The sequence below is a fragment of the Odocoileus virginianus genome, unplaced genomic scaffold, assembly GCF_023699985.2.
Source record: "Odocoileus virginianus isolate 20LAN1187 ecotype Illinois unplaced genomic scaffold, Ovbor_1.2 Unplaced_Contig_23, whole genome shotgun sequence".
NCBI lineage: Eukaryota > Metazoa > Chordata > Mammalia > Artiodactyla > Cervidae > Odocoileus > Odocoileus virginianus.
In genome coordinates this window covers 762,583-787,227 of record NW_027224340.1, presented here as the reverse complement: position 1 = coordinate 787,227, position 24,645 = coordinate 762,583, and the positions used below count along the sequence as shown (strand labels likewise).

General features: G+C 62.4%; 1 protein-coding gene across 15 annotated transcripts in view; it reads right to left on the bottom strand.

The window, feature by feature from the left end:
- PLEC (plectin) overlaps window positions 1–24,645 on the bottom strand; it is a 54,394-nt gene that overhangs the window by 19,812 nt on the left and 9,937 nt on the right. For 3 of the 15 annotated variants that reach the window (XM_070464293.1, XM_070464291.1, XM_070464290.1), the window contains 7 exons: window positions 2,863–2,924; window positions 2,565–2,579; window positions 2,391–2,480; window positions 2,053–2,088; window positions 1,501–1,578; window positions 1,328–1,420; window positions 349–515 (listed from right to left, as the gene is read on the bottom strand). In XM_070464293.1, the coding sequence (XP_070320394.1) occupies window positions 349–515; window positions 1,328–1,420; window positions 1,501–1,578; window positions 2,053–2,088; window positions 2,391–2,480; window positions 2,565–2,579; window positions 2,863–2,924 (541 nt within the window). Of the gene's footprint in view, window positions 1–348; window positions 516–1,327; window positions 1,421–1,500; window positions 1,579–2,052; window positions 2,089–2,390; window positions 2,481–2,564; window positions 2,580–2,862; window positions 2,925–3,511; window positions 3,740–6,031; window positions 6,186–7,536; window positions 7,664–8,324; window positions 8,387–9,687; window positions 9,784–12,862; window positions 13,416–16,521; window positions 16,620–24,645 lie in introns of those variants that run through there. The other 12 variants (XM_020883689.2, XM_070464295.1, XM_020883748.2 and 9 more) reach the window with 10 other exon arrangements.

Sequence of the window (24,645 nt, the reverse complement as noted above, 5' to 3'; positions counted from 1 at the left end):
GTCCTGGGTGGGGGCTGAGGTTCCCCCAAGGACTGACCCCACTCAGGCCTCTTCTGGGGCATCAGTGTGGGACCAGTGCTCGTGGCTGTGAAAACCAGCAGCCCCGAGGTCCTCTGGCCTCAACAAAACCAGGAAGGGCCAGGAGGCGGCGGGAAGGGTGTGGGCCAGGCTGGGCCTCTCGGGGAGGCAGCTGGCAGCAGAGCCCATCTCCTGGGGAAGCGGCTCCCCGTGCGCAGCACACGCCTTCTCGCCGTCCCCTTTGCCCCAGCATGTCTGCAGTCGCCCGGCCGAGGGACTCAGGTGCCCCCGCCCACCGCACGCACGGCCCCGCCCCGACCGGCCGCCTACTTGTGCCGGTGGATGATGGCGTTGAAGAGGCGGCCGTCGCGCCAGCTGGAGGTGAAGTTGTCACAGCGCAGGCCCTGGTAGCCCTCCACCATGCGCTGGGACCACAGCAGCAGCTTCTCCTTGGCCGTCATGTCCTCTGACTGCCCGCTCACCTGGATGTCTGAGATCTGCCCGCACAGTGGGCAGGAGGCGGGGCTCAGGCACGGCCCCCTCGGCAGACACGAGGCCAAGCGGGCCCTGCCCACGTCAAGGAGCCGCTGGGACCCACCACCCCTCAGCGTCAAGAGCCCAGGCCACCCCAGGCAGCAGCTGCCACATGTGGGTGCCCTGGGCTCCCTCAGCCCAGCTACACCTTGCACCCCCCAAGGCAGGATCAGAGTTGGTGGAGGGCATGTGCAAGGGGCTCGCCCAGAAGCCCCAGGCCTAGAGAAGACTGTCATGAGGTGCAGGCGGTAGGGGATGGTCAGGGCCTCTCTGGCTGCAGGCCAAGGTTGGGTCCTAGGACTGGGCACGTGTGGCTGCAGCCCGAGCCTGGCCCTGCACTCAGTCCAATCCTTTGGGCCCAAGTCTGCTAGCTTGTCTGTTCCCAGTTATCTGTCTGTTGGTCTGCCCGCCTGTATGACTCAGCTGCCGTGCCAGCCAGGCTCTGCCTGCCCAGCTTTCAGATTTGCGGCTTCCTGTGTGGCTGGGCAGGCAGTGGGTGAGTCAGCCCGAGCAGCGGGTGCCTCTCCAGAACCTTCCCTGTGGCGGGAGGCCACACAGAGCAGAGAACCCGTGCCTCTGCAGGGAGAGCCGGGGCCAGAGGCATGGGATAGGCAGGCCTTGGAGAGGCCTAGGCCTTCAAGCCATGGAGTTAGCACAGGGCTGCAGCGCAGGCTGACAGGAAGGCTCCAGGTGCCAGGCCACATGCCCAACCAGGTGCCAGGCCTACCCTGCAGACTCTGGAGGTGGCAGAGGGTCAAGTGGGCAGCTGCACTACCTGGAAGTGCAGGATGATGGTCCAGATCAGGCCGAGGGTCAGCTTCGGGTTGCCGTCGGCAATGTCATCGTTCCTGATGTTCACCAGCTTCACCTGCAAGCAAGCGGGCCTCGGTCACACCCACGAGTCAGCCAGAGAAGGGGCCAGGGCCTGTGGCCAGTTGGGCACCTCACCTGGCGGTGACGGAGGTAGTCCAGGGCGATCTGCACGTTCTGCAGCTTGTGGAAGCGCATCCTCCCCTTCTCCCGCGGCTGCAAGGGGAGCACGCCGGTTAGCACCCCTGAGCCCCCGCGGGATCCACAACCCTTACCCCGGGTCACCCACCCCAGCTGGGAGGGAGGACACGCTGGTCAGCACCCGTGAGCCCCCGTGGGATCCATGACCCTTACCCCGGGTCACCCACCCCAGGTTAGGGGAGGGGGTCTGCTGGCTCAGGAGCCAGGCCCAGCAACAGTTTGGAAACTCCAAGGCCTGCTGCGGGAAGGAAGGAGGGGGCGGGGAGGACACAATAGCCAGGAAGCCACGGGCGGAGGGTAGTGGTTTGGGGGAGGGGTCCTCCTGCCCAGCGGTGGCAGCCCCTGTGGGTCTCCGGCCCCGGGCAGTGCAGCAGGCGGGCTGCTGGGCAGCTCGAAGCAGGGCCATCTGCCCGCCCCAGTGCCATCGGCCGGGTGAGCCGGGCTCCTGGAGCCCACGTGCCGCCGTGGCCAGCGGGCACATCCACTCACCAGGCGCGAGCTCCTGATTACGTCCCGCTCTCTTGGCTGCCCAGCCAGAGCAGGGCAAAGGGTAAAGGGCAGAGGTCAAAGTTCAGAGTCCAAGCAGCAGAGAAACCAAAGCAGAGCAGAGCATGAGGTTACAGTGTCAAGGCTTGAGCACGGTGGGCAGCAGGGCCGTGCGCCCAGGCGCAGGGGTCGGGTGGCTCCCAGGCCAGGATGGACACTGACCAGGAGGCGCGGGGGGAAGCTGAGGCCAGGCCGGACACAGAGTTGGGGGGGGCAGTCACGGGTAAGACCCCAGGAGGGAAGGCAGGCAGGGTTGCAGAGGGGCGGGCAGACACACGTACCAGGCTGTCCCCGGAGAGCACCTCCAAGAGGGAGATGAGGTTGTGGCCATCACGGAGGTCTTCATACAGGTCACTGATGTGCCTCTGAGCCTGCAGGCACAGAGTGTGGGGGTGGCCCAGAAGGCTCGAGGCAGGGGGCCCACAGAAGACGCCCACCCCCGAGGAGGCACCTACCTCTGCCCTCCAGTGCTACAGAGACCAGGAGAAACGAGGAGGAGGAGAAAAGAGACAGGAGATGAGCGAGCCAGGGGAGGAAGCAGACAGAAAGGACAGGTTCAGAGGTGGGAGGTGGGTCCTGGGGCAGAAAGCAGGCCCGACCGCGTAGATGCAGAGCGGGCTCCAGCCCTTGTTTGGGCCGGACAGCCAGGGCATCCTCCTCACCCCCGCGACCCTACACACACACACACACACACACACACACACAGGCACTCCTGCACAGACGCTCACAACCGTGTGCACAGACACCACCAACCTTGATGAGGTGCTTGTTGACCCACTTGGTGAAGGTTTTCTTCTGCACACGGTCCCGTTCATCTGGGAGAGACAAGGCCAGGTTACCTGGGCCTGGAAGAAGCCCCGCAAGCCCCCGGGAGGTGACCGCCATGCACAGTGGCTGGTGCCACTCAGAATCACACTGCCCCCCACCCTACAAGGCCCCAGGTAGTCCTGGATAGAGGCCGGGGGCCAGGCCCCAGGTGCCCACTGCTGGGTCTCCCAAGATGGGAGGGTTTGGAGCTGGCAGCCACACCTGGAGGCACAGCACACAAGTCCTGGCCTGCCCCACCCCCACACAGGCTGCCTCCGGGGGCCTGAGCAGGCCCGGACCCAGACCCGGGCAGGGCTAGGCAAGGGGAAGCTCTGTCCCCCTGCAGGGCATGGAGAGCCCTCCGCCCCCAACCGCCCAATACCCAGAAACCCCACCAGCCTCTCTGTGTTGGGGCATGGTTGGCTGGCCCCCCAGCAACTCTGCACCTGGGCCAACGCTGGTCTCAGAGTCTGTCCCCCAAATTCAGAGCCTCACAGTCTGGGCCCCACCCCACCCGATGCCAGGCTTCCTGCGGCAGGAACTGGGCCCTTCCTGTCCCACGCCTGGCCTGCGCAGCGGCGTGGAGTCCCGCTACCTTTCTTGCCCTCTGAGGCCCTGAGCACGGCCAGGTAGAGGTTGTCCTCCGAGCTGGTCCTCTTGTGACCCAGGCCCTCAGGCTCGGGCACCCGCAGCCGCTGCTGAGACATGGTGCCGCCCTGCCCCTTCGGCGCTGCGTCCCTCCCCCAGGTGCTGCGCTCGCGGCTGTGGGGCACACCACGGCGGAGGCGCTCGGCTCGGCACACACGCTCACTCGGGGGCTCTGCTCACTCAGCTCCGCTGGAGCCCAGTGCGGGCCACTCCCTGGCCGCAGAACTCCCTAGCCGCTGTCCCCGCCCCGGGAGCCCCACCCCAGCCTGCACACCCCCAGAGAGGGAGTGTCCCGGCGGGAAGCAGGAAGGCAGCCCCTCCCCCACGGCCACACCTACAGCCAGGCAGAAACAGGAAACCCGGGGGTTTCCTCACCCACCCTGCCTGCAGCAGCCCCAGAGGGAACCCGGGTGCCAGGGGACCTGCACCTCACGGCCCACAGACGAGTGTCGGGGCACAGAGAGCCACACACTGTGCCCAGGGCCACTCCAAAGGGGCCCCACAGGGAGGGGTGCCTGAGCGCCACTAGGCCAGGGAGCCCAAGGTCACGCGTCTTGAGGGGGGCGCCAGCTCAGCCTTGACCCAAGGCCGCCCCATGCCTGCCCAAACTGCCAGGCGGAGGGGCTCTAAGGAGGGACCCCCAAGGGGAGTGACACCTGGCTTGGGGGGGCCGGCTGCCTTTCCTGGAAGCCCTCCTAAATCACTCCTCAGAGACCTACACCCTACACCCTGCTAGGCTCCCCTGTACCCCTGGCTCCAGTGAGGGCTGAGCTCCTCCCAGGTGGCCCACCGTCCTGGAGCAGCGCCCCCATCCAAAGGCAGAGTGCTCTGCGGGGCAGGAGGGGGCGCATAACTGAGTGCTGACTCACCAGCCCTAAGCTGGGGAACTCTGCCCTGCGTCAGGGAGGGGGGGCCCAGGTCAGAGGGGAGCACCCTGAAGGGGCCCAGCCAGTGAGTCAGGCGAGGGGAGAGGGCCCAGGCAGGGTGACTCATGGGCGAGGAAGCCGCACCTGGGGTGATGGGGGCAGCCTGGGTGGGGGGCTGTTTGCAGGCGGGTGGGGCACACGGGTATCAGCCACTCAGGTTGTAAAAGTGGTAGGACAAAGGGCAAAGGGTGCCACCGGCTCCCTCTCGTCTCGCACACGGTGGCGCTGGCCACGCAGGGACTGCCCAGCTGCCCAGCCACTGCAGGAAAGAATGCACCGCCCTGACCACAGAATTTTCCAGTCAGAGACTTGGCTTGATGTGATCCAGCTGGGAGCCGCTGCCCCACCCCCATGGCGCCTCGGGCCTCGTTTCCAGGAAAGGCTCACCCCACCCAGCCGCTGCCCTTCTGTGGCCACGGGGTGGGGGGGGGGCGCACCCCAGGGAGTAGGGGTCCCCAGCCAGGTGGAGCTGACTGCCCCCACCCCTACCCCAGGGGCCCTGCCGCAGGTCACCTCACTCCCCAACTCTGGACAGAACTCCCTTCTACTCAGGGCCGGGAGACGCCCCACACACGAACCCTTCACCCCCCAGAGGCACTCCAGGATCCCACATCAGACCCTGCGCTGGCCAACGCCCCATTTCAGGGTCACCAAGGACGGCTCACCCCACCGTCAGGCACCCCGGCCAGGTGTCCAAGCTGGGGGAGTCCCGCCCCAGCCCCTCTCCAGCGTCCTCTCTGCCACTCAGGGGCTCCAAGAACACTGGCTTGCTGACCAGTACAGGGTTCCACCTCCACCTCCCAAGCCCGATCCCTCCCCTGAGCACGCCCTGCTGCCTCCAGACTCCCCCACAGGATCTCAGAGAGTGTCCTCTCAGGCGCTCCCTGCAGCCCTGCTGGCCAGTCCCTCACGCCTGGCTGCAGGACCCACCCTTCCCCAGCCATCCTATTCAGGCCCTCAAGTCAAGAGACCACCACCACTCCCCGGCCGGCCCAGCCCCGCGCGGCCCGCCCCCATAGGCCAGGCTGCTGCACGTCTCGGCTGGCTCTCCCCAGCACTGCTGCTCCTGCCCCGTCCACCAGGCCAGTGTCCCCAGAGCTGCCCGCGACCCTCTGAAAAGTAACGTTGGCCCCTTACACAGATTTGGAAACTAAGGCAAGAATCTATGGCTAGTGGGGCCGCTCCCGGGATAGGAAGCCTGAAGAGAAGGGAGCTGACGCCGAGAGTGCAGGGCAACGCGGAGACTGCAACCACGCCCTGTCCCCTCCCACCCCACACCTCCCGCGGGCAGACTGCCGACAGCCCGGTGCCCGGAACCCGCGGCCCGGCCGGCCGGCCCGCCCCGCTCCCCACCCCCTTCTCTGGAGGGAACACGGGGGCAGAGGGGACTCCACCCCTCCTTCCTCCCCAGGTGTTTCAGCACCGAGCCTGGGGGCGGGGCTGCGCCTGGGTCGGGCACCGCCCCCGGCCCCCGCGGCCTTCCCCGCGTTCGCAGAGTCGGGCGCCCTCTCCGGCACCACCGCCCCTCCAGCCGCACCCACCTACGCAGCACAGCTGCCCGTAGAGGTAGCCCCTGCGCGCCTGCTCGCAGCCCCCATCCAGCCAGCACGGCCGTTCCAGCACGACCTCTTTCTGCGCGGCGAAGGCGACGCCCGCCCCCCGTGTGCCAGGCGCAGCCATGAGCCCGGGCGCCCTGCGGACAGCAAACAGGACGGTGCGTCGGCTCCCTGGCCCACGCGCGAGGCCGTCGGCTCCGCACGCCACACCCTCCCCCGCTGCAGCCGCCGGGCCGGACGCTGAGAACCTGCCCCCGGCGGGCGCCCCGCCCCACGGGGACCTGGAAGCCGCGCCCCCGCTTGGAGGGAGAGGACCTGGCGGGGCCTGGGGGCAGCAGAGGAGGAGGCTGCCCCAGGACAGAGGCTGGGAACTGCCGGAGCCTGGTGTTCCCGGACGACCTCCGGCTCCCGCAGGATTCGCGGGAAAGGCCGGGTGTGCGGAGTAGGGTGCTGAGAACTGAGCAGAAGCACCGAAAAGGGGCGCCGAGGGCAGCAGGACCAGGGAGCGGCCAGGCCAGGGGCCGAAGGGGAGCCCGGTGCCCACGTGGGCACAGGAGACAGAAGCTGAGGGTGGGAGGGCCAAACCGAGGGGGGGGGACTCTCTGGCCTGAGCGTTTTATTGAACCGTTTTGTTGAACGTCCACGCAGCTGAGTCACCAGCCGCTCCCCAGCCCCCAAAGCCACGCCTAGGAGCCCCATCCGGACTCAGACCTCGGCCAGGTTCCCGTGGAGCAGGCCCACCAGGGGCGGCCCTGGCCACCCCCACCGAGGGCAAGCCTCCCCGCCTCAGGCTATCGCCCGGCCGCCCTGCAGGTCCCCAGTGGGGCCGTCCCTCTGGCCAGAACCCCAGTCCCCTGCTCATTCACTGGAGTGGAGGCAGGCCCCACCCAGTCCTGGGCCGGGCGCCACTGCCGAGGGCTATAGCCTCGAGCGGGTGACCTGGAGCGGGGGGAAGGGCAGCGTAAGCCGCCGGTCCCGAGGCGTTACTGGGCCCTGGTCAAGGGCGCTCAGGCACCTGTCCAGCTCCCGCAGCCCCACCTCCTGCGGCGGCCGTTCCTCAGTCCCCAGGACGCCTGCACCTGCCCGCTGCGGTTTCCGTGTTGACAGTCACCTGTGCTCGCCCCGGACGGGCTGCTAGGGAAGGGCCTCCCTCCGGGACGGAAGGCCCCTGCCCCTTGCCGCCCCCTCCCCAGCTGCCCAGGCCTCCCCCAGCCCTCCCTTCACACCCTGCCCAGCAGCGGGCTCCAGGCTGACGGAGGCAGAGTCCTGGCCCTGCCCAGACATGCAGGAGGGATCTTCAGCGCAGGGTGTGGGCCGGGGGTCCACACCTTGTCTGGCCACGGCCCGAGCGATCTTCCAAGACAGGAAGGGGCGGGCATAGGGAAATTTAGGGGCGGGAGGGAGGCGGCCCCTCGCCCGCCCCGCCCTCAGCCCCCTGGCCGGGTGGTGGCAAAAAACAGCAACCCGGGAGGTGGCCACAGCGGCCTTACCTTGCTCATCCTGCACCCGCGGGCGCCCCTTGCGCCAGTGCCACACGGCGGCCAGGGTGATGGCGTGGCCCACGACCACGAGGGAAGGAAACAGGCTGCCCGAGGGCTCCATGGCTCTGGAGGCGCCGGTCTGCGCGCTCGGCAGGCGGAGCCGCCCTTCGGAAGGGCTGCTCGAAGCCAGGCAGCCCCCCTTCCTTCCCCGAGGAAGCGGAGGACGGCTGGGGGCGCCCGGGACCGGGGACCGCCCCCTGCAGGACCGCCCGACCACTGTCGGCCGCCGCCGCCGCACCAACTGCGCTCCCGCCCGCGCCTCCCTCCCGCTCCGGCCACTCGCGCTCCCCACCCGCCCCACCTCCCACGGCGGCGCCGCTCCGCGGGCCCTGCGCCGCTTACACGCTCAAGGTTAGCGGAGCCTTAACCCGTGCTCACCCGCGGCCACACCCGCCAGGAGGAGGGGCCTGCGGGGACGCCTGGCTGAACGCAGCCCCCACCCCGTCCAGCCCCGGCCCTCACGGCCTCACACGGGCCTCCCCCGCCCCCACAGGGGGTGACCGTGGCGCCTCGCACCCCATTCTGCCTCCAAGGGTGCCCCTAGGGACAGCTGCCAGCGGCCCTGGTCCTCGCTGGCCTTCAGGCTCGCAGCAGACCCAACCAGTGTCAAAGACAGGGCGATCCGATGCCCCCCGCCCCGCCATGGACGGCAGATAGGGAGAGGGTGGGCCCTGAAGCGCCTGGAAGCAGAGCCCGCGCCCTCCGCCCGCTGGGCTCTCAGAGGCAACCCCACCTACCAGGCACAATCTTCATTGGGGACAGCAGCGGGGGCCCACGGGTCCGACAGCGAGTGGGTGTGGGTGCAGGGAGGGTCACAGGCCCCTCGGAGGCGGCAGCGAGCGCGACGGTGCGTGGAGGAGGGCACGGGCACTGCTGCTGTCAGCAGAGCTGTGTCCGTGGGGGAGGGGGGTGGGCAGGGGGCCCGCGGATATAAATATCCCAGGAGGGCAGGCCAGGCCCGTCATCTGTCCCGACTTAGAACATGACGTGCGGAGCCAGGGCACCGGCGCCAGGCCTGCTCCCACGGTGAGTCCAACAGGGGAAGCCTTGGGTGTCGGGGTCCACCTGGGAGCAGGGTGGCCCTCGGGCCTAGGGGCTCCCATCCCTGAATGGGGTGCAGCTCCTGCCCTGCCCACCGTGTGGGGCATGGACAGCAGTGGGGGAGCACTTGGAAAGGCCACCCTGGCAAGCACCACCACCCCTGCCCCCGCCAGGTCACCAAACAACACCTGGCCCAGATGGACGGGCGGGATGGCCTCCCAAGGTCAGGTCTCAGGCCAAATCGGGCCGGGCCTCTCCCCCAACCCAGGACGCTCAGGTGCCGGCCCTGGGCCCACACAGACCCTGGCAGCCGGGGGTCTCAGACGTCCCAGGGCCAAGGTGCGCTCAGGAAACAGCAGGTGGGGGTCGCGGTCCTGCCCCCTCCTCCCGGTCGAGTCTGACCCTCTGAGAACTCCCTGGAGGAAGCCCACAGGCACCATTCTAGTCTGACCCTCTGAGAACTCCAAGGAGTAAGCTGCGCACGTCACCGCACCACACAGTTGAGGAAACTGAGGCACAGAACCGGCGAGGAGCTCACCCCAGCCACGAGAGGCCGTGACGTCAGCCCTGGTCGACTGCCTGGAGCGTGTGGGCAGCCGGCAGCAGAGCGCAGCAGGCCACACTTGGTCTCTGGCTGCCGGGGAAGGGGAACCCAGCCCACGTGGGGGGCCAGGGGCGACGGCGGGGGGGGGGTGGTCAGGCCCACCCAAGCCTCCTGCCCATCAACCCCATGCTTCAGAAACTCAATTCTGAAGGGAACCGGCCTGCAGGGGCCAGCTCTGAAGGCCAGGGCTAGGCTCCTCCTCGGAAGACTCCATGCTCTGACACCAGGGGGAACCACCTCCTGGAGGCATGAAAGTCTGCAGCAAGGCCTGGCACCCTGAGACACCGCAGGCAGCACCTCTGAGACGGAGCCATGCTCATCCAGAATCCGCAGTCCTGCCCCTACAGGGCCCCGGCCACAGGCTGGTGGGGAGAGCCCAGCCCCAGCTGGAGGCCTGGACCCCTCCCTTCCAAAGGCCTGCACCCTGGCCCGACCCCAGCCCAGCCCTGCCCTACCTTGGCCCAGCTGAATCAGCTCCTCCATGCTGTACCTGTCCATGGCTGCCGACCATGAGCCTGGCTGTTCTGGAGCGGCAGAGAGGAGAGGAAGGGAAGGCAGGAAGGAGGGGAAGGGTGGGAGGCAAAGGGAGGGCTCGCGAGAGCCCTGGCCTCCCCACCCAGCTCTGGGAGCCTGGCTCCTCCTCACGGCCACCACTTAGTCAGCGAGCCGGGCAGAGTGAAGCCCAGTGGACCGACGGGTAGGACCAGCTCGCCTGCAATCCCTGAGCCCTCAGGTGTGGCTGGAGGGCCCTCTGCCTGCCGGCCGGCCCAGCCCACCCAGCAGCCTCCCCCCCAGCACCGGCCCCACCAGCCTGCACCACTCCAGCCCCTCCTAGACCCCTCCCCTGCCTTGGCCTCCAGGCCTTCAGCCTTGACAAAAGGACTTCTAGATGAGTACCAGCCTCTGCACTTCTGCGCTGCTGGCCTGCCCAGCCACTGCAAGACCGGGTAAAAGACAAACCTAATCGTACTGTAACCTGCTTAGAAAACCCGCCAGAGTTCTGCGGGTCTATCCGCAGACAACTGGACACAAAACTGGAGACTAACGGAGGGCTGGCAGGGGCGCCACGCACCGTGAAAGGGAGCGGCAGGGCTCTGCACCTGCGGACAAGGCCACGGGAGAGTCAGGTGTGACGCGTGGCCAGGAGCAGCCGGCCTCGCAGGGCACCTGCACCCGCAGCGTAGAGGCTGCTGGCGCACAGGGGTGAGCGAGTTCAGACGGCGCCTCTTCTCTGCTGGAGTTCCAGTTCTTTCTGAGTTTTGAGCCAGGCTCACTGAGAAATGAAATTCATGTATGAAACCCATTCCCCCTAGGTCCATCTCTCCAGTAACCCCAGAGGAACCCTGTCTGTCCTCCACGGTCAGGGCTCAGCTCAGGGCCTCTCTCACAGGGGCCCTCCCGGACCACTTGCTCTTCACCCAGCCCATCCATCCCACACGCTGGGGGCTTCTGGTCAGGGACTCAGCCTGGGACTGACTGGTAAGTGGCAGAACAAGCAAGTGGACACTTCCCACAGGGATAAGCAGACCACCAGGGCACGGGGGAAGGGGTCCGCGGCTCCCTGGCTGAGGCTGGCCGGGCAGAGGCAGTCCACCTGAGCAAGGCCACTGTGACAAGCATGGCGGCTGGGCCACGTGCTGACCTGCAGACGGACCAGAGGGGCGATGCTGTGAGCAAGTGAGGGGTCTGTATGACGCATCGCTGGCTAACTTTTAAAGTATTTATTTCTTCATTTAATTTGGCCGTTCCAGGTCTCCATTGGGGCCTGTCAGACCTAGTTTCCTGACCAGGGACTGAATGCAGCTTCTGCTTTGGGAGTGCAGAGTCACAGCCACTGGACTGCCAGGGAAGCCCCCCTTAATAATGTTTAAAACTCTGAGAAGTCAACAGTTCCCAATGTCATCAGAAACTTTCTAGCCAAGCCACCAGGACCCCTGCAGACCTGGCCAAAATCCTGTGCCCCACCCATCACCCGAGGCGCTCTGGGCGTCCTCTTGTGCCTAGGGTGGTGCTCAGATCCCGCTCGCCCTGGGGGACCGAAGGGAAGGGGGAGCCCACGTCCGCTGGCCCTGACTCAGCCTGGAGCTGGAACTCATTTCCTGTTGGAAACTCTGAGCTGCCACCGGCGGCGGCTGCGGCCGGGAAGGGAAGACTGAGTCACCCCCTCAGGGGTGGGGGCACCTCCCCCCCCCCCCCCCGCCTGCTGAGCCACACCCAGTCCCCCCTCCTGGCCCACGGCCAACTGCCCGCCCAGCTGCTCAGCCCAGTGCCAGACCAGCCAGGCCACAGACAAGGAAGGAAGGAGAGAAAAGGAGGGGGTCCACGCTCCCCAAACCCACGACCCAGGAAGGGAGAGAGTCTGCTCTGCCAGCCAGAGTGGGGCAGGGGCCCCATCAAGGCGACAGTCAGGGAGTAGGCTGGGCGGAGCCTGTCCATCAGGTGCTCTCAGAGCTGACCGCTGCCCAGCCCAGCACTACTGTCTCTGGTGGGGGACACAGTCACCCTACTGACAGGCGTGGGAGAGGCCATATAGTCAGACCTGCCACCCACAACCTCCCTGACCCCCCGAGATGGGCTCCCATGCCTGGACCCTAGTTAGTGGGTCCAGGCCCAACTCTGGGCCTGTGCCTGGGTCCCCTAACCCCCCACTCATCCACCTGGCAAATTTCTGCCCACCCTGCTAGCCTCCACTCCAGGCCCTCACCCACCCCCAGAGACCACATTCCTTCCCAGCTGGAGTGACATAGAGCCCACCCTGTGTTGGGGATCTGCTACCCCCACTCGACACGGAGGCCGGTGAGCTCAGAAGCACAGGTGTGAGCCTGAGCTGCCCGCGACCCTCTGCCCACCTGGGTGGTGCAGCACAGGTCCTTAGGGGCCGGGGGCTGCCACAGCGCGGAGCACAGAGAGAGGTGCCGGCCCCTGGGACAGCAGGACCCATTCCATTGGGACCAGGTCTCCCTGGGATGGATCCACCTAGACCCCAGGCAGAGCCCCGCACTGCCGCAGCCACAGGTCTGCTCTTCCTGTCCCAGCCCAGGGCTGCCTGCTAGGCCGTCACCCACCCCAGGCTGACCAAGCACCCAGCCACCATATCACATCTGTGCCACACAACCCGGAGGCAGATGTCACCCCTGCTGGACAAACCCAAGGCTCAGAAAGACCAGGCACTCATCCACACTTGGAGAGCAGCTATACCCCGTCCCATCCCAGCACCCCCTCGGCACATCCCCACCCCCTGCAGAGAGAGCCTGGAGCAGACAAATCCCTGGGGCAGGGAGGGGGCGGGCAGGGCACAGGTGATGCTGGCGAGAGGGCCCAGGGTGCCGGCCAGGGCTGTGCCGACAGCTGGTCCTGCCAGTCCGAGAACCGCGAGCCCCACCCCCAGCCCTGGGGTGTGCCTGGCTATGGGTGGCAGTAACCCACGGGCTCCTCCTTGGTCTACCCACCCCAAGATCCTCAAGCCAGGAGGAGGAGCCCCGGCATCCACTGGCAAGAGTGCCCAGGCGGAGAGAGCGCCACCTGCTGGCAGGAGCAGAGCTTTTGCACACCTGCTGCCCACCCCGTCCACCAGGCCCAGGCCCAGACCCCCACACCCCCAACCTCCAGCTGGGGCCAGGGCTCAGCTACCTGTGGGTGGGGCAGGCTCCAGCCCCTGCCTCGCCAGGGTCCCTGGGGTGGTGGCAGGCACCACAGGGGGCTCGGTTGCCCCCTCCTTAGGCTCCTTCCGGCGGTAGACCCACCGCTCCTCTCCGGCAGGGTCCTCGGTGGGCAGCGGCCCCCGCTTGGGCGGGCAACCCAGAGGACCCTGCACGTCCTGCACGTGGGGGATGCGGCGCGCGGGCATCACCATGGCCACGGGGCGGCGCACACGCTGCAGAGAGGCAGGCACGATCTCCGGGGGCAGGTGCAGGTACTGGCGCAGGTGGGCAATGCCCTCGTTGGTCAGGTACCAGTAAAAGTGGCGCCAGGCGAAGGTCTCCCGCACCAGGCCCCGCGCCCGCAGGGAGGCCATGGCGCACATGACCTGCAAGTTGGTGACGCCGGGCACGTGAGGGTGCAGGCTGCGGGGCCGCCGGTCCTTCTTGGCCACCATCACACCCTCTCGGAAAAGCACCTCATAAATGGCCCGCAGCTGGTCCAGCGGCATGAACATGCCGGCCACCATGGCTGCGGAGCCGGTGAGCCGAGGGCGCGGGCGGAGCCCAGAGAAGAGACCAGGAGACGCCCTGCACACAGCGCGCAAACGGGCCCCGGGGCGGGCAGGCTGCGGGGCGAAGCGCTGAGTTCGAGGGCGCGGGCTCCGGGCTTGCAGCTCGCGGCGCCGGGCTCTCTGGCTCCGTGCGATTCCTGCCGGCACTGCAGCCTGCCCACCGCCTGCGTGAGCCTCCCGCCCGCCCGCCCTCAGGACGCCCAGGCCGGCCCCCTCTGACTCAGCAGCAAGGGCAGCCCCTCCCACCCTCAGCCCACAGGGCCCCTCGAGGGGCGGGGTGGGGGGGCACCTTGCAGAGGGGCCACCCCCGAGGAAGGCCCCCACCCACAGAGCCGGCCTGAGGCTCCACGTCAGTGATTACATCAGTTTCTAAACACTTCCTTCAAGGTTCTAAGACTAGGGGGAGGGTGGACTGGCGGGAGAGCCATGGACCCAGAATCCAAAGGGTGGCAGAGGGAAGCGGAAGGAGAGAGGGCAGGAGGGTCCTCAGGCCGCGCAGTTGTAGTCTCAGGGCCTCAGGAGTCACAAGGACCGGAAGAGGGTGCTGCCCTTTGGGCAGGGGGTGCTCCAGGTCTAAGGGAGGAGGGCTGAAGTCTTGGAGGGCAGAGAGAAGGTGCTGGGGGGCCCGGGGTCTGAGGAGGGAGGAGGAGAGCTGGGGTCATGGGGGGCAGAGGTCTGGTAAGGAGAGAGGAGGTACTGGAGGCCTGGGATCTGAGGAGGGAGGAGGGAGCTGGAGTCTTGGGGTCAGGGGTCTGGGAGCATGGCAGGGGCAGCTGCTACAGCACACAGACAGGCAGGCTGCAGGCACCTCTGGCTGCTGTCCATCAGGCAGGCGAAGGGACAGAGCCCCCACCTCCAAATGTCAGACCCAGACACTGGCCGCCCTTTTTAACACTTGCCATGCCGGGCCAGATCAAGGGTGGGTCAGGAGCATGGAGTCAGCTCCGAGTCCAGAGGACTCCGAGCAGGGCACGGTTGGGGTGGGGGTGGGGGGCTTGGAGTGGGGCCTCCACCCCCCACCACCCCAGGCCAGCTGTCAGAGGCCAGAAGCTCTCAGCTGCCACAGGGAATCAATGTCACCAAGTCTGCCTCCCCCAGCCCCCCTCACCCCCCAGAGCCTCCAGTGAGCCAGCTGGACAGATGCATGGGAGCCCAGCTACACCAGGGTCTGGGAGCCCCAGTGATGGGGGGCCAGCAACGGGGAGGGGACTGTATGCTGCACGTGAGGACCCTGGATCCTTGCCCGGCCACACCCAGCAGTACCCCCCCAGGCTCTCACTGCTGAGGCTCCAACCACAGACACACCGCGCCTCCCCATCCCGCCTGATACCCCACTCTCCCACTTGGGGCTGCCCCCTCCACCAAGCGGACACACCCATTCCCACCAAGCACTGCCAACCCGGGAAATGATTAGAAATAGGGTGGAGGTGGGGGGGGATCCTGAGGTGGGAGGCGCAGGTGGGCAGGCGGCCAACAGGCGGCGCGTGGGGGCGGGGTTCCGAGGCAGTTGCCATGGCACTGCAGAACCGCTCCCAATACACACGCGCGCGCGCGCCGGAGTTGTGGCAGAGGAAACTGCAGGCACAGCCAACTGCCCACAGCCCTGCCCACCGGCTCTCTGCGGCGCCGCTTTTCCTCCGCCGGCGGGCAGGGGCCCAGCGCGGCCGGACTCCGGCTCGGGGAGGGCGGGGCGCCGTCTGGGAGGTCGCGGGGATGGGCAGCGACGGCGCCCCCTCGGCCAAGCGGCGCCCGCGCGCCCTGCGGGCCACCAGGACTTGTGACTTTCGGAACCAACACGAGCTGTGGGTTCAGGCCAGCACTCAGGCCAGCAACCTGGCCTGGCCCTGCGCCCGCGTAAGGCCACTCCTGGCCTGTCCCTCAGCCCTCCCTGAGACCACCACTGCTCCCCCTGCCCACCCCACAGCCCCACGCTGACTTCCTCTCCCTCCCAGCCACCCCGTACACCCAGAGCACATTTTCTTAGTTTGATTCTCCGATCTAACCCCCCAACCCCCAAGTCCCCCACCAAACCAACCCCAAAGCATCCCCCCTCCCAAAATGATTTCAAGCCGCACCCAAGGCCCCCAGCCAAGGGTCTCTCCTCCCAAACAGCCCTGCACTGGCCTCAGCCCCGTCACCCCCACCCTTGCCATCCCCGGCAGGAGAGGGCAGCAATTCGCGAAGCTCAATAAAGGGGGCGGGGCGCGAAGGGGCGTCCCCCTCCCGCCCACCAGCCCGGCCTCGCGGGCTGAGGGAAGGAGCAGGAAGGGACCTAGGGCAGGATGTTCCCGGCCTGGCCCTCGCGGCCGGCTGCGGCACACCTCCCTCGGCCCTACTCCCAGCGCACCCCCCCGCGCCTCCGAGGTCCCAGGGCTGGAAGAACGCCCCTTTCTGCCCCGCCCCCACACTGCGGGAACCGCAGCCGCTGATTCAGCAAAGGGAGGGCCTGGGCGGGCAGACAGGGCGGCCCCCTCCACCCCACTCCAGGCCCCTCCGGGTCTCCAGGGCAACCAGTCGGCGCCCTTGGGCAGCCCCCAGCGCCCCCCCCCCCCCCATCCCAGAACAAAGAACTGCAGTGTGGACTTGCCCGGAGCCAGCCCGCCTGGAGCCTCCCCCAGTGATTCCCCAGGCCCGGCCGGGTCCCTTCGGACGCTGGGGGCAGGCCGACGAGCTGGGCGGGGACTCGACAGAGTGCAGGAGGAGAAAGTGCCGACCGACCGCCAGCAGAGGCCAGCTCCCGCCTCCGCCCCGCCCCCGCCGCCGCCGCAGCCGCCCCGCCCCCTGACACTCTGCAGGGCTGCAGGGCTGCGGGGCCGCGGGGCTGCGGGGCTGCGGGGCCGCGGGGCCGCGGGGCCGCGGCTGGAGCCCTCCCAGCCAGCCTCGGGAGGACCTCGCACCAGGTGCAGTCCGGGCGGGGCATGGGCCGGGCCTCCTGGGGCTCCAGCTCCCCACTCCCAAAGCTGCCCCCAGAGCTGCAGACTCCGACCGCTGTTCTGTGGGGAGTGCATCCAGGCAGAGGTCACAGCTTGGTCCACAAACCCCATCCCCTGTCTCGATCCCCGGCCTCGGCCCGCACCTTTGAGGGAGCTGATCTCTTGCTGGATGGCTCGCGAGGGGTCCATGTCTCCGCTGGGGCTGAGGGCGGCGCGGCCTCCGCCACGCAGAGTCCAGCCCCGCACTGCACTGCCCAGGCCAGAGCCGCAGCCTGGGGGAGGAGCCGAGAGGCGCGGGGCGGGGCTTGTCAGCCGGGGCGGGGCCTCGGCTAATCAATGCGCAGGGCCTGGCCGCCAGCGCATGCTCCCATCGGACGCAGCCCTCACCCCTCCAGCCTCCAGCTCTCGATCTCCTGACCCTGCTGACCCCAGCCAGACTGCCAGGCCAGCAAGCTGGAACCAGGCGCTCCTGGCAGGCCCAGCCCCCACACACAGTCCCCCGACCCTCACCGCTGGCCACCCTCGGAGTGTCCTGCTAGTCGCCCCTGCACGTGGCTTTCCTGACCTCGAAATCATGGCCACTCACTCCTTGCAGGAGAGGCCCGACAGTCTGGACCTCCTGGCAATCTTCCCAGCCAGCACTCGGGGTTAGGCCCAAAGGTGGGTCCCACTGGGCAGAGGCAGGGCACTTCATCACGGCTCACTTCCCCACCTGCCATGCTCTCCACGTTCTCCCTCAGCTGGGGGCCCTTCTCCACCCACATGCTCCTCTGGGTCACCTCAGCTCGTCGGGTGACATGACCCCCCCAAGTGGCAGCCAGCCCCTGCCTCCCCACTGGGAGGTCCCCACCAGGCTTGTCTCAGGGTGCTCCTGTCTCCCAGCTCTGGAGGTGCCACCACCCACCACCCAGCAGATCCAGCCAGCACTCTGGGGTCATCCCGCCGTGGGTCAGCCCCAGGGTCCTGGTGGCTCCACCATCTGGTCTATCCGTCTGCCACCAACTGTCTGGGTCCCAGCACATCTCGCGGGGTCCCCACCACCAGCCCTACGGCTAACAGGATCAGCCTCCTGGACACCAAGCATCACTGCCGGCACCCTGGGGAGAATGTTCCCGCTGGCACTGCCCAGTGGGATGAGCTCGGCCTCATTCATGGTGCCGCGGGCACACCGCTTCAAGGTCAGCCCCAGGCTGCGCCTCCTGCTCCACCCTGGTCCTCTGTGCAGGGCTGTGGGGCACAGGCACCCCAGTCTCCCACAGGCCTACACCCCAGTCTTCCCTCTGTCCTCACCCAAGGCTCCTCCCTGGGGGCCCACACCCTCCCCAGGTGGGCTGCCACCTTCAGGCGGCCACCCTTCCTGCCGCAGGCCCGCCGGGTGTTGGGTCTGGACTGGGGGGCACGTGATGACACCACAGGGGTGAAGCCAGCAGCACCCACAGGTACAGGCTGATGAGCAAAGAAGCAGCTCACACCCCCTTGGTCCCTGGGACCTGAGCTGAGCTCCTCCACCACAGCCAGGCCCCCTCCTTCCCAGCCCCTCTGTCTGGGACAAAGTGCCCCACAAGTCTCCTGAGACCCTGGCAGGTGTGGCCCCAGGCCAAAGGCAAGGGGGACCCCACCCCCACACACCCCGCCTGCCAGCCAGACCATCCCGCTGCTCCCAAGGCCCTCCCTGCCCTCAAGTCCGCGTTCCCCACCAGCACTCCCCAGCTTCATGCTGCGCCCACCCCGGGACAGCCTGCCCTGCGACAGCTCACTAGTGATTAGTGGGCAGGTGATAGCCACAGACGACTTCTATGTAGGGTTCCCCATAATCATACAGGGGGCACTCTATTAACAGAGGTTTACCTCGTTAATAGATTAAAGGAGAAAACCTATGTATCAATCTCAAAATTGCTGACAACTCATAAAAACTCACTGGGATTTCTGATTTTTACAAAGTGGCCCAATAAACTGGGAAAGGAGGTCCAGGGGTCCCTCAGGATCTGAGGGGAACTGGTGCCAGAACCCCAGCCAACACTCAAATCCTTGGATGCTCAAGTCCCTTATAAAAACTGAAGTTGTGTTTGCATGTAGGCTAATACAGCGCAAGTGCTACATAGATACTGTCAGTCTCTTCAGTCATGTCTGACTCCTTGGGACCCCATGGACTAGCCTGCCAGGCTCCTCTGTCCATGGGATTTCCCAAGCAAGAATACTGGAGTGGGTTGCCATTTCCTCCTCCAGGGGATCTTCCCGATCCAGGGATCAAACCTGGATCTCCTGCCCTGCATGCGGATTCTTTACTGTCTGAGCCAGAGCCACTGGAAGCACACAGATAACTGTGACTACAATGTAAATCCTATGTAAAGAGCACCCACAGCAAATTCAAGTTTTACTTTTCGGACCTTAAATTACTAAAGTCCCCAGTGGCCGAACCATGGGTGGGGAGGGCCAGCTGTTAACAGGAGACCAGACTTCCGTCTGAGTCTGACAGTGACACTGCCCCAGAGGCCTCCCCTGTAGGAAGTACTGGAAGCAGGAGCAGCTGGGCGGTAAGACTCAGCATGGTGGCTGGGATGTCCCCAAAGCCATGCGGCCAGAGGCCAGAGTGAGCCTCCAGGCTCAGCTGCTGGCAAGGTGGATCCAGGCCCGTGAGGAGGAAAGGAAACCGTACACACACCGCTCTGACCACAGAGTGATGACAAATGTCCTTTGCCTCCTCAGCACCATCAACCACCCATCAAAACCAACAGGGAGCTCACTAGAACGCCTGGCTTGCAACATCCTTCTAAAGACTGGAGAGATTTCTTATAGGCTAACAATAGTGAGTTAGAAAAAGAGGGTGGGAGAAACCCTGCACTCGCAGCACACGATATAAACTTCTCTGGCACAGATTGATAAAAATCCGTTAGGACTTAAATTCAGAAAGCCCCACAAGCACAAAGAAATACCCAGACCCATGTGCAAACTCACGTTCCCAGTGCAGGGGTCCAACCCCACAGGACCACTGCGCCCAAGCTAGAACTGCGTTCCTGACAGGAACACCTGCCCCATACGCCAACTCTGTTAATAATTGCCTCGTTTACCTGCTCACATGATTTCATATCAGATCGGCGAGGTGCTGCTGTTTGTCTGCAGCCCTGACTTGGGGTGCAAGGTGGGGGGGGGAGCGAGCCCTCTCAGGCGCTGCGGAACCTGGCAGACAACCTCGTGTGTATTAGTCGCTTAGTTGTGTCTGACTCTGTGACTCCATGGACTGTAGCCCGTCAGGCTCCTCTCTCCATGGAATTTTCCAGGCAAGAATACTGGAGTGGGTTGCCATTTCCTACTCCAGAGCAGACACCTTAGGACCTTGTAAAAACATTGTGTTTGAATAGGAATTATTCCCCAGACACAGGGAAAAGTGCCCCCATCTCGTCCCCTCCCTGCCCTGCACACAGTATGCAACTCACAGTCAGGACTGGCTTCCTCTTCAAATCTCTGAAATTTCTTTATGCGGAAAAATCAAGTAAACACAAACATGATTCTTGGTTTTCCCTCTTTCAACACAAAAAGTGACCCTCTGCACTGTCGGGAGGTGCTGCAGACCTGCACCCACCCTCCCTCAGGCACTGCCCACATCCTCTGCTCTTACACGCACTGCGGTTTTTAGTCCTGATAGACACTTTCACTGGCCTGGTTCCCACCATTTCACCAATACAATCCAGAAACCGGGGTTCTGGAATTTTGCCAATCTGATAGGTGAAAAAACAAAACAAAAACAAAACAGCACCATGGTGCAGCTGGAGCTTATATCTTGCTGGTTTGACCCAGAAATTCCATTTGTAACATCAGCCATAGACACACATGATCCAGCAACACAGCTCTTCTATGCAGCAGTTTCCAACAGCAAAAAAGCTGCACTAAACCAAATCTACTGTTCCATGGGAGAAGATCAGTTTCAATAGGAGGCGGTCCTGAGCGGGAAGCTGCCCAAGGACACGACAGTGAGGCGGTGCTGAGACCAGCGGCGGCATGTGTGCCTGAGCCCAGTCACGCTCCTCCGCCAACCGCTAACACACTGCGGCGGTGCAAGACCAACTCCCCTTGCCCAAGAGATGCCTCGCGTGCGTTCTCTCCCTTAGTACACCTGCCGCCAACCAAAGACACAAATACATAAATAATGCAAAATAACGAGGTATGATTACCATGCAAATCATGAACTAATGCCATAGAAGGATTGTATTTGTTGTAACATTAAATAAAAAGAAGTTACACATGTCTAAAACACTAGGTTGGTGCAAAAGTAATTGTGGTTTTTGCACTGTTGACATTTGCTGTTTAATATCAGAATACCTTCTTAAATAAATATGACTATGCTATACATCATGTTAATGTGCATTTCTCCCTTTTTGTTTTTCTGCTAGTAATGTATTACTTGCTGTTAATCTGTATTTTAGACTATGGAAATGATGTTAGACAAAAAGCAAATTTGAGCAATTTTCTTATTTGCGTTAAAAATTGGTTGTAAAGCAGAGGAGACAACATCAACAACGCATTTGGCTCAGGAACTGCTAACAAATGTACAGTGCAGTGGTGGTTCAAGAAGTTTTGCAAAGGAGACGAGAGCCTTGAAGATGAGGAGCGTAGTGGCCAGCCATCAGAAGTTGACAACAACCAACTGAGAGCCATCATCGAAGCTGATCCTCTTACAACTACACAAGAAGTTGCCAAAGAACTCAATGTCGACCATTCTATGGTCATTCAGCATTTGAAGCAAATTGGAAAGGTGAAAAAACTCAATGAGTGGGTGCCTCATGAGCTGACTTAGCGCACGTGAGCTGATCGCAAATCAAAAAAGTCCTCATTTTGAAACATTGTCTTCTCTTATTCTACGCAACAACAATAAACTATTTCTTGATCAGATTGTGACGAGTGACAAAAAGTGGATTTTATATGACAACCAGCAATGACCAGCTCAGTGGCTGGACAAGAAGAAGCTCCAAAGCACTTTCCAAAGCCAAACTTGCACCAAAAAAAGGTCATGGTCACTGTTTGGTGGTCTGCTGCCCATCTGATCCACTACAGCTTTCTGAATCCCAGCAAAACCATTACATCTGAGAAGTATGCTCAGCAAATCGATGAGATGCACTGAAAACTGCAACACCTGCAGCCAGCACTGGTCAACAGAAAGGGCCCAATTCTTCTCCATGACAACGCCCAACTGCACATCACACAACCAACCAAGCTTCAAAAGTTGAATGAATTGGGCTACAAAGTTTTGCCTCATCCACCATATTCACCTGACCTCTCACCAACCAACTACCACTTCTTCAAGCATCTTGACAACTTTTTGCAGGGAAAATGCTTCCACAACCAGCAGGAGGCAGAAAATGCTTTCCAAGAGTTCACTGAATCCCAAAGCATGGATTTTTACACTACAGGAATAAACTTATTTCTTGTTGGCAAAAATGTGTTGATTGTAATGGTTCCTATTTTGATTAATAAAGATGTGTTTGAGCCTAGTTATAATGATTTAAAATTCAGGTCCAAAACCACAATTATGTTTGCACCTAAATACTTCACAATATTAGATTACAAAATTACACATAAACTAAATTATACTATAAAATACTATGCACATTTTTCTTAAAAAGAAGCATAAAACATAAAGCTGCAGAAGTTTTACAGAACACCAATCAACCACTTCAGGCAACCTGGAGGGACGGTGCTGACCAGCAGCCCCGGAAGGTGTGCTCACGTCAAGCCCCCTGGTGCTCGTGACTGTGACCTTAAGTGGAAATTGGGTCTTTGCAGATGTGATTAAGTTCAGGATATCAGGACGAGATCACCCTGGCATATTTGGGTGAGACCTAAATCCAATGACAGTGCCCTTATAAGAGGCAGAAGAGAGATTCCCAGAGGACAGGCCCGTGAAGAAGGGGCAGAGGCTGCAAGGATGCAGCCACAAGGCACACTGCAGCCCCCAAACCCTGGAAGAGGCAGAGGCAGGCAGGGTCTGCCCTGGAGCCTCCAGAGAAGCCAATGCCATGCCAACACCTTGACTTTGGCCTTCTGGCCTCCAGAGGGGAGAGGAAGTTTCTGCTGTTTCAGACCACCCATTTGTGGTCATCTGTTATGACAGACACAGGAAACTAACGAAGATATTTTTACCAGGAGTGACAAATGTCTAAAAGCGTGGCACTGGTTTTGGAACTGGGTAACGGAAGAGGCTGGAGAACTTGAGGAGCGTGGTAGAAAAAGTCTAGACTGCCTTGAGCACAAATCACCGGAAGCTGGAGGAAAGGTGGTCCTTATTAAACACAGCAAACAACTTGGCTGAGCTGAGTTCCACTGCCAGGTGCAAGGCAGAACTTGCAAGAGATGAACGTGGATATTTAGCTAAGGAGGTTTCCAAGCCAAGTTTGGGAGGTGTGACCTGGCTTTTACCTGTTCCTTGCAGTAAAGTGCAGGAGGAAGGACGTCAATAGTGGAAGGAACTGTGAAACAAGAAGAGAGCCAGTGCTGCTGATCCAGGAACTTCATGCCTATTCAGGTTCAGGAGAGCTGACTGTGGGGAGACTCGCTGTGAGGAGAGAAAGCCAATGACGTGACTAGACAGTCATCCTCTGAAAAGAGCTGATGTCTGACTCGTAGATCCAACCATCTCAGCACAAGCTGGGGTCAGAGAGGGGACGCCTGGGAAGGAGGAGCCTCCTCCCTGATGGCATGGGTCCCTGTGGCATACACGGGAGACCCACACGGTCAAAAAGGGTGCTGTATCAACAGAAACACTGCCAGCTTGGATAGAGGAGGATGAAGGAAAGATGTTGGAATTCAGGGGTTCTGCAGACAAGAAATGGGGCGACAGAGCAGCTACTCAGCTTCAAACATATGCCGCCCATCAAGGGAAAAATCATGACTTCCCTGGTGGTCCTGTGTCTAAGATTCCGAGCTCTCAATGCAGAGGATACAAGTTTGATCCCTGGCCAGGGAACTAGATCCCACATGCTGCAACTAAGAGCCAGAGCAGCCAAATAAATAAATAGATTTTTTAAAAAAAGAGTGAAAGATGACTCCAAGGGCAGAGCCTTGGGCCCAGAGACAGAAGCTGGCAGAGATAAAGGTACAGAGAGCAAAGCATCAAGCCCCAGATGGTTGTTCTCAGGCCTTCAGCCATATTGGAACTTGCCCTGCTGGGTTTCAGGCTTGATTGGTGACCCCTTTATCTTTTCTTCCTCCCTTTGGGAGTGGGGCTGTCTACTCTCTGCCTCTCCAACACTGTATTTTGGAAGTATACAACTTGATTTCTAGCTCACAGGTCCACAAATTGAGACAGGTTTCACCCCAGTGTGGACCGTATGCAGAATCTTACTTATACCTGATACAGACAACTTAGATGAGACGTGGGGCTTTGGATGATATTTAGGTGAGATTTTGGACTGAGTGTTGTGGCTATAAGACTTTTGGGGATGCTGGGAGAGGCAAATATCTTTTGCACGTGACAGACATGAATTTCAGAAGGCTGGTGGCAGTGCACTGAACTATGGCTCCAAAAACAGACAGAAGCTGTGAAAGATAGTTTTGGAAACAGGGTCTTTGCAGTTGTAACTTAGTTAAGACTCTTGAGATGAGATCATCCTAGACTATCAGAAGACCTAAGTCCAGTCCTAAGTATCCTTACAAGAGACAGAAGAGAAGATGCAAGCGAGGCCATACTGAAGACGGAGGTGACACTGCAGTGATGCAGCCACTGGAAGCTGGCGGGGCCAGAAACATAAACTGCCCCAAAGCTTCTGGGGGCACTCGGCCCTGCCGACACCTAGACTTTAGACTTCTGGCTCCAAAACTGTGAGGGAAAACTTCTGTTGTTTTAAGCCACCCAAATTGTGGTGATTTGTTACAGCAGCCACAGGAACCCAAAGCAGGGGGTGTGCTGGGGTGTATCTGTATTGTGAAAACACCCACCAGGTCCTGTGGTGGTAATAACAGTAAAGCTCAGGCTGCCCCTTGAGGCTTAACCCTGTATCTGTTTGATAAAATTCCCATGTAGCCATTTATTTAATAAGAAAGAAGGAAAAAGATACATTTCAAAACTTCAAAATATACACTCACTTGAAAGACAAAATAAGACCTGGATCAAGATCATAAAAGCCATACACCCACCCAAAGACACCTGATGTGGACACTTCTTTCTGACCTCCTGCCGCCTGCCTCCCCTGCACCCCAGCCCTGCACCCCAGCCCCCCAGCCATGCCTTCCCCACTCCACGGCCCCCAGCCCCCATGCTGCCCCAGGCCCATCTG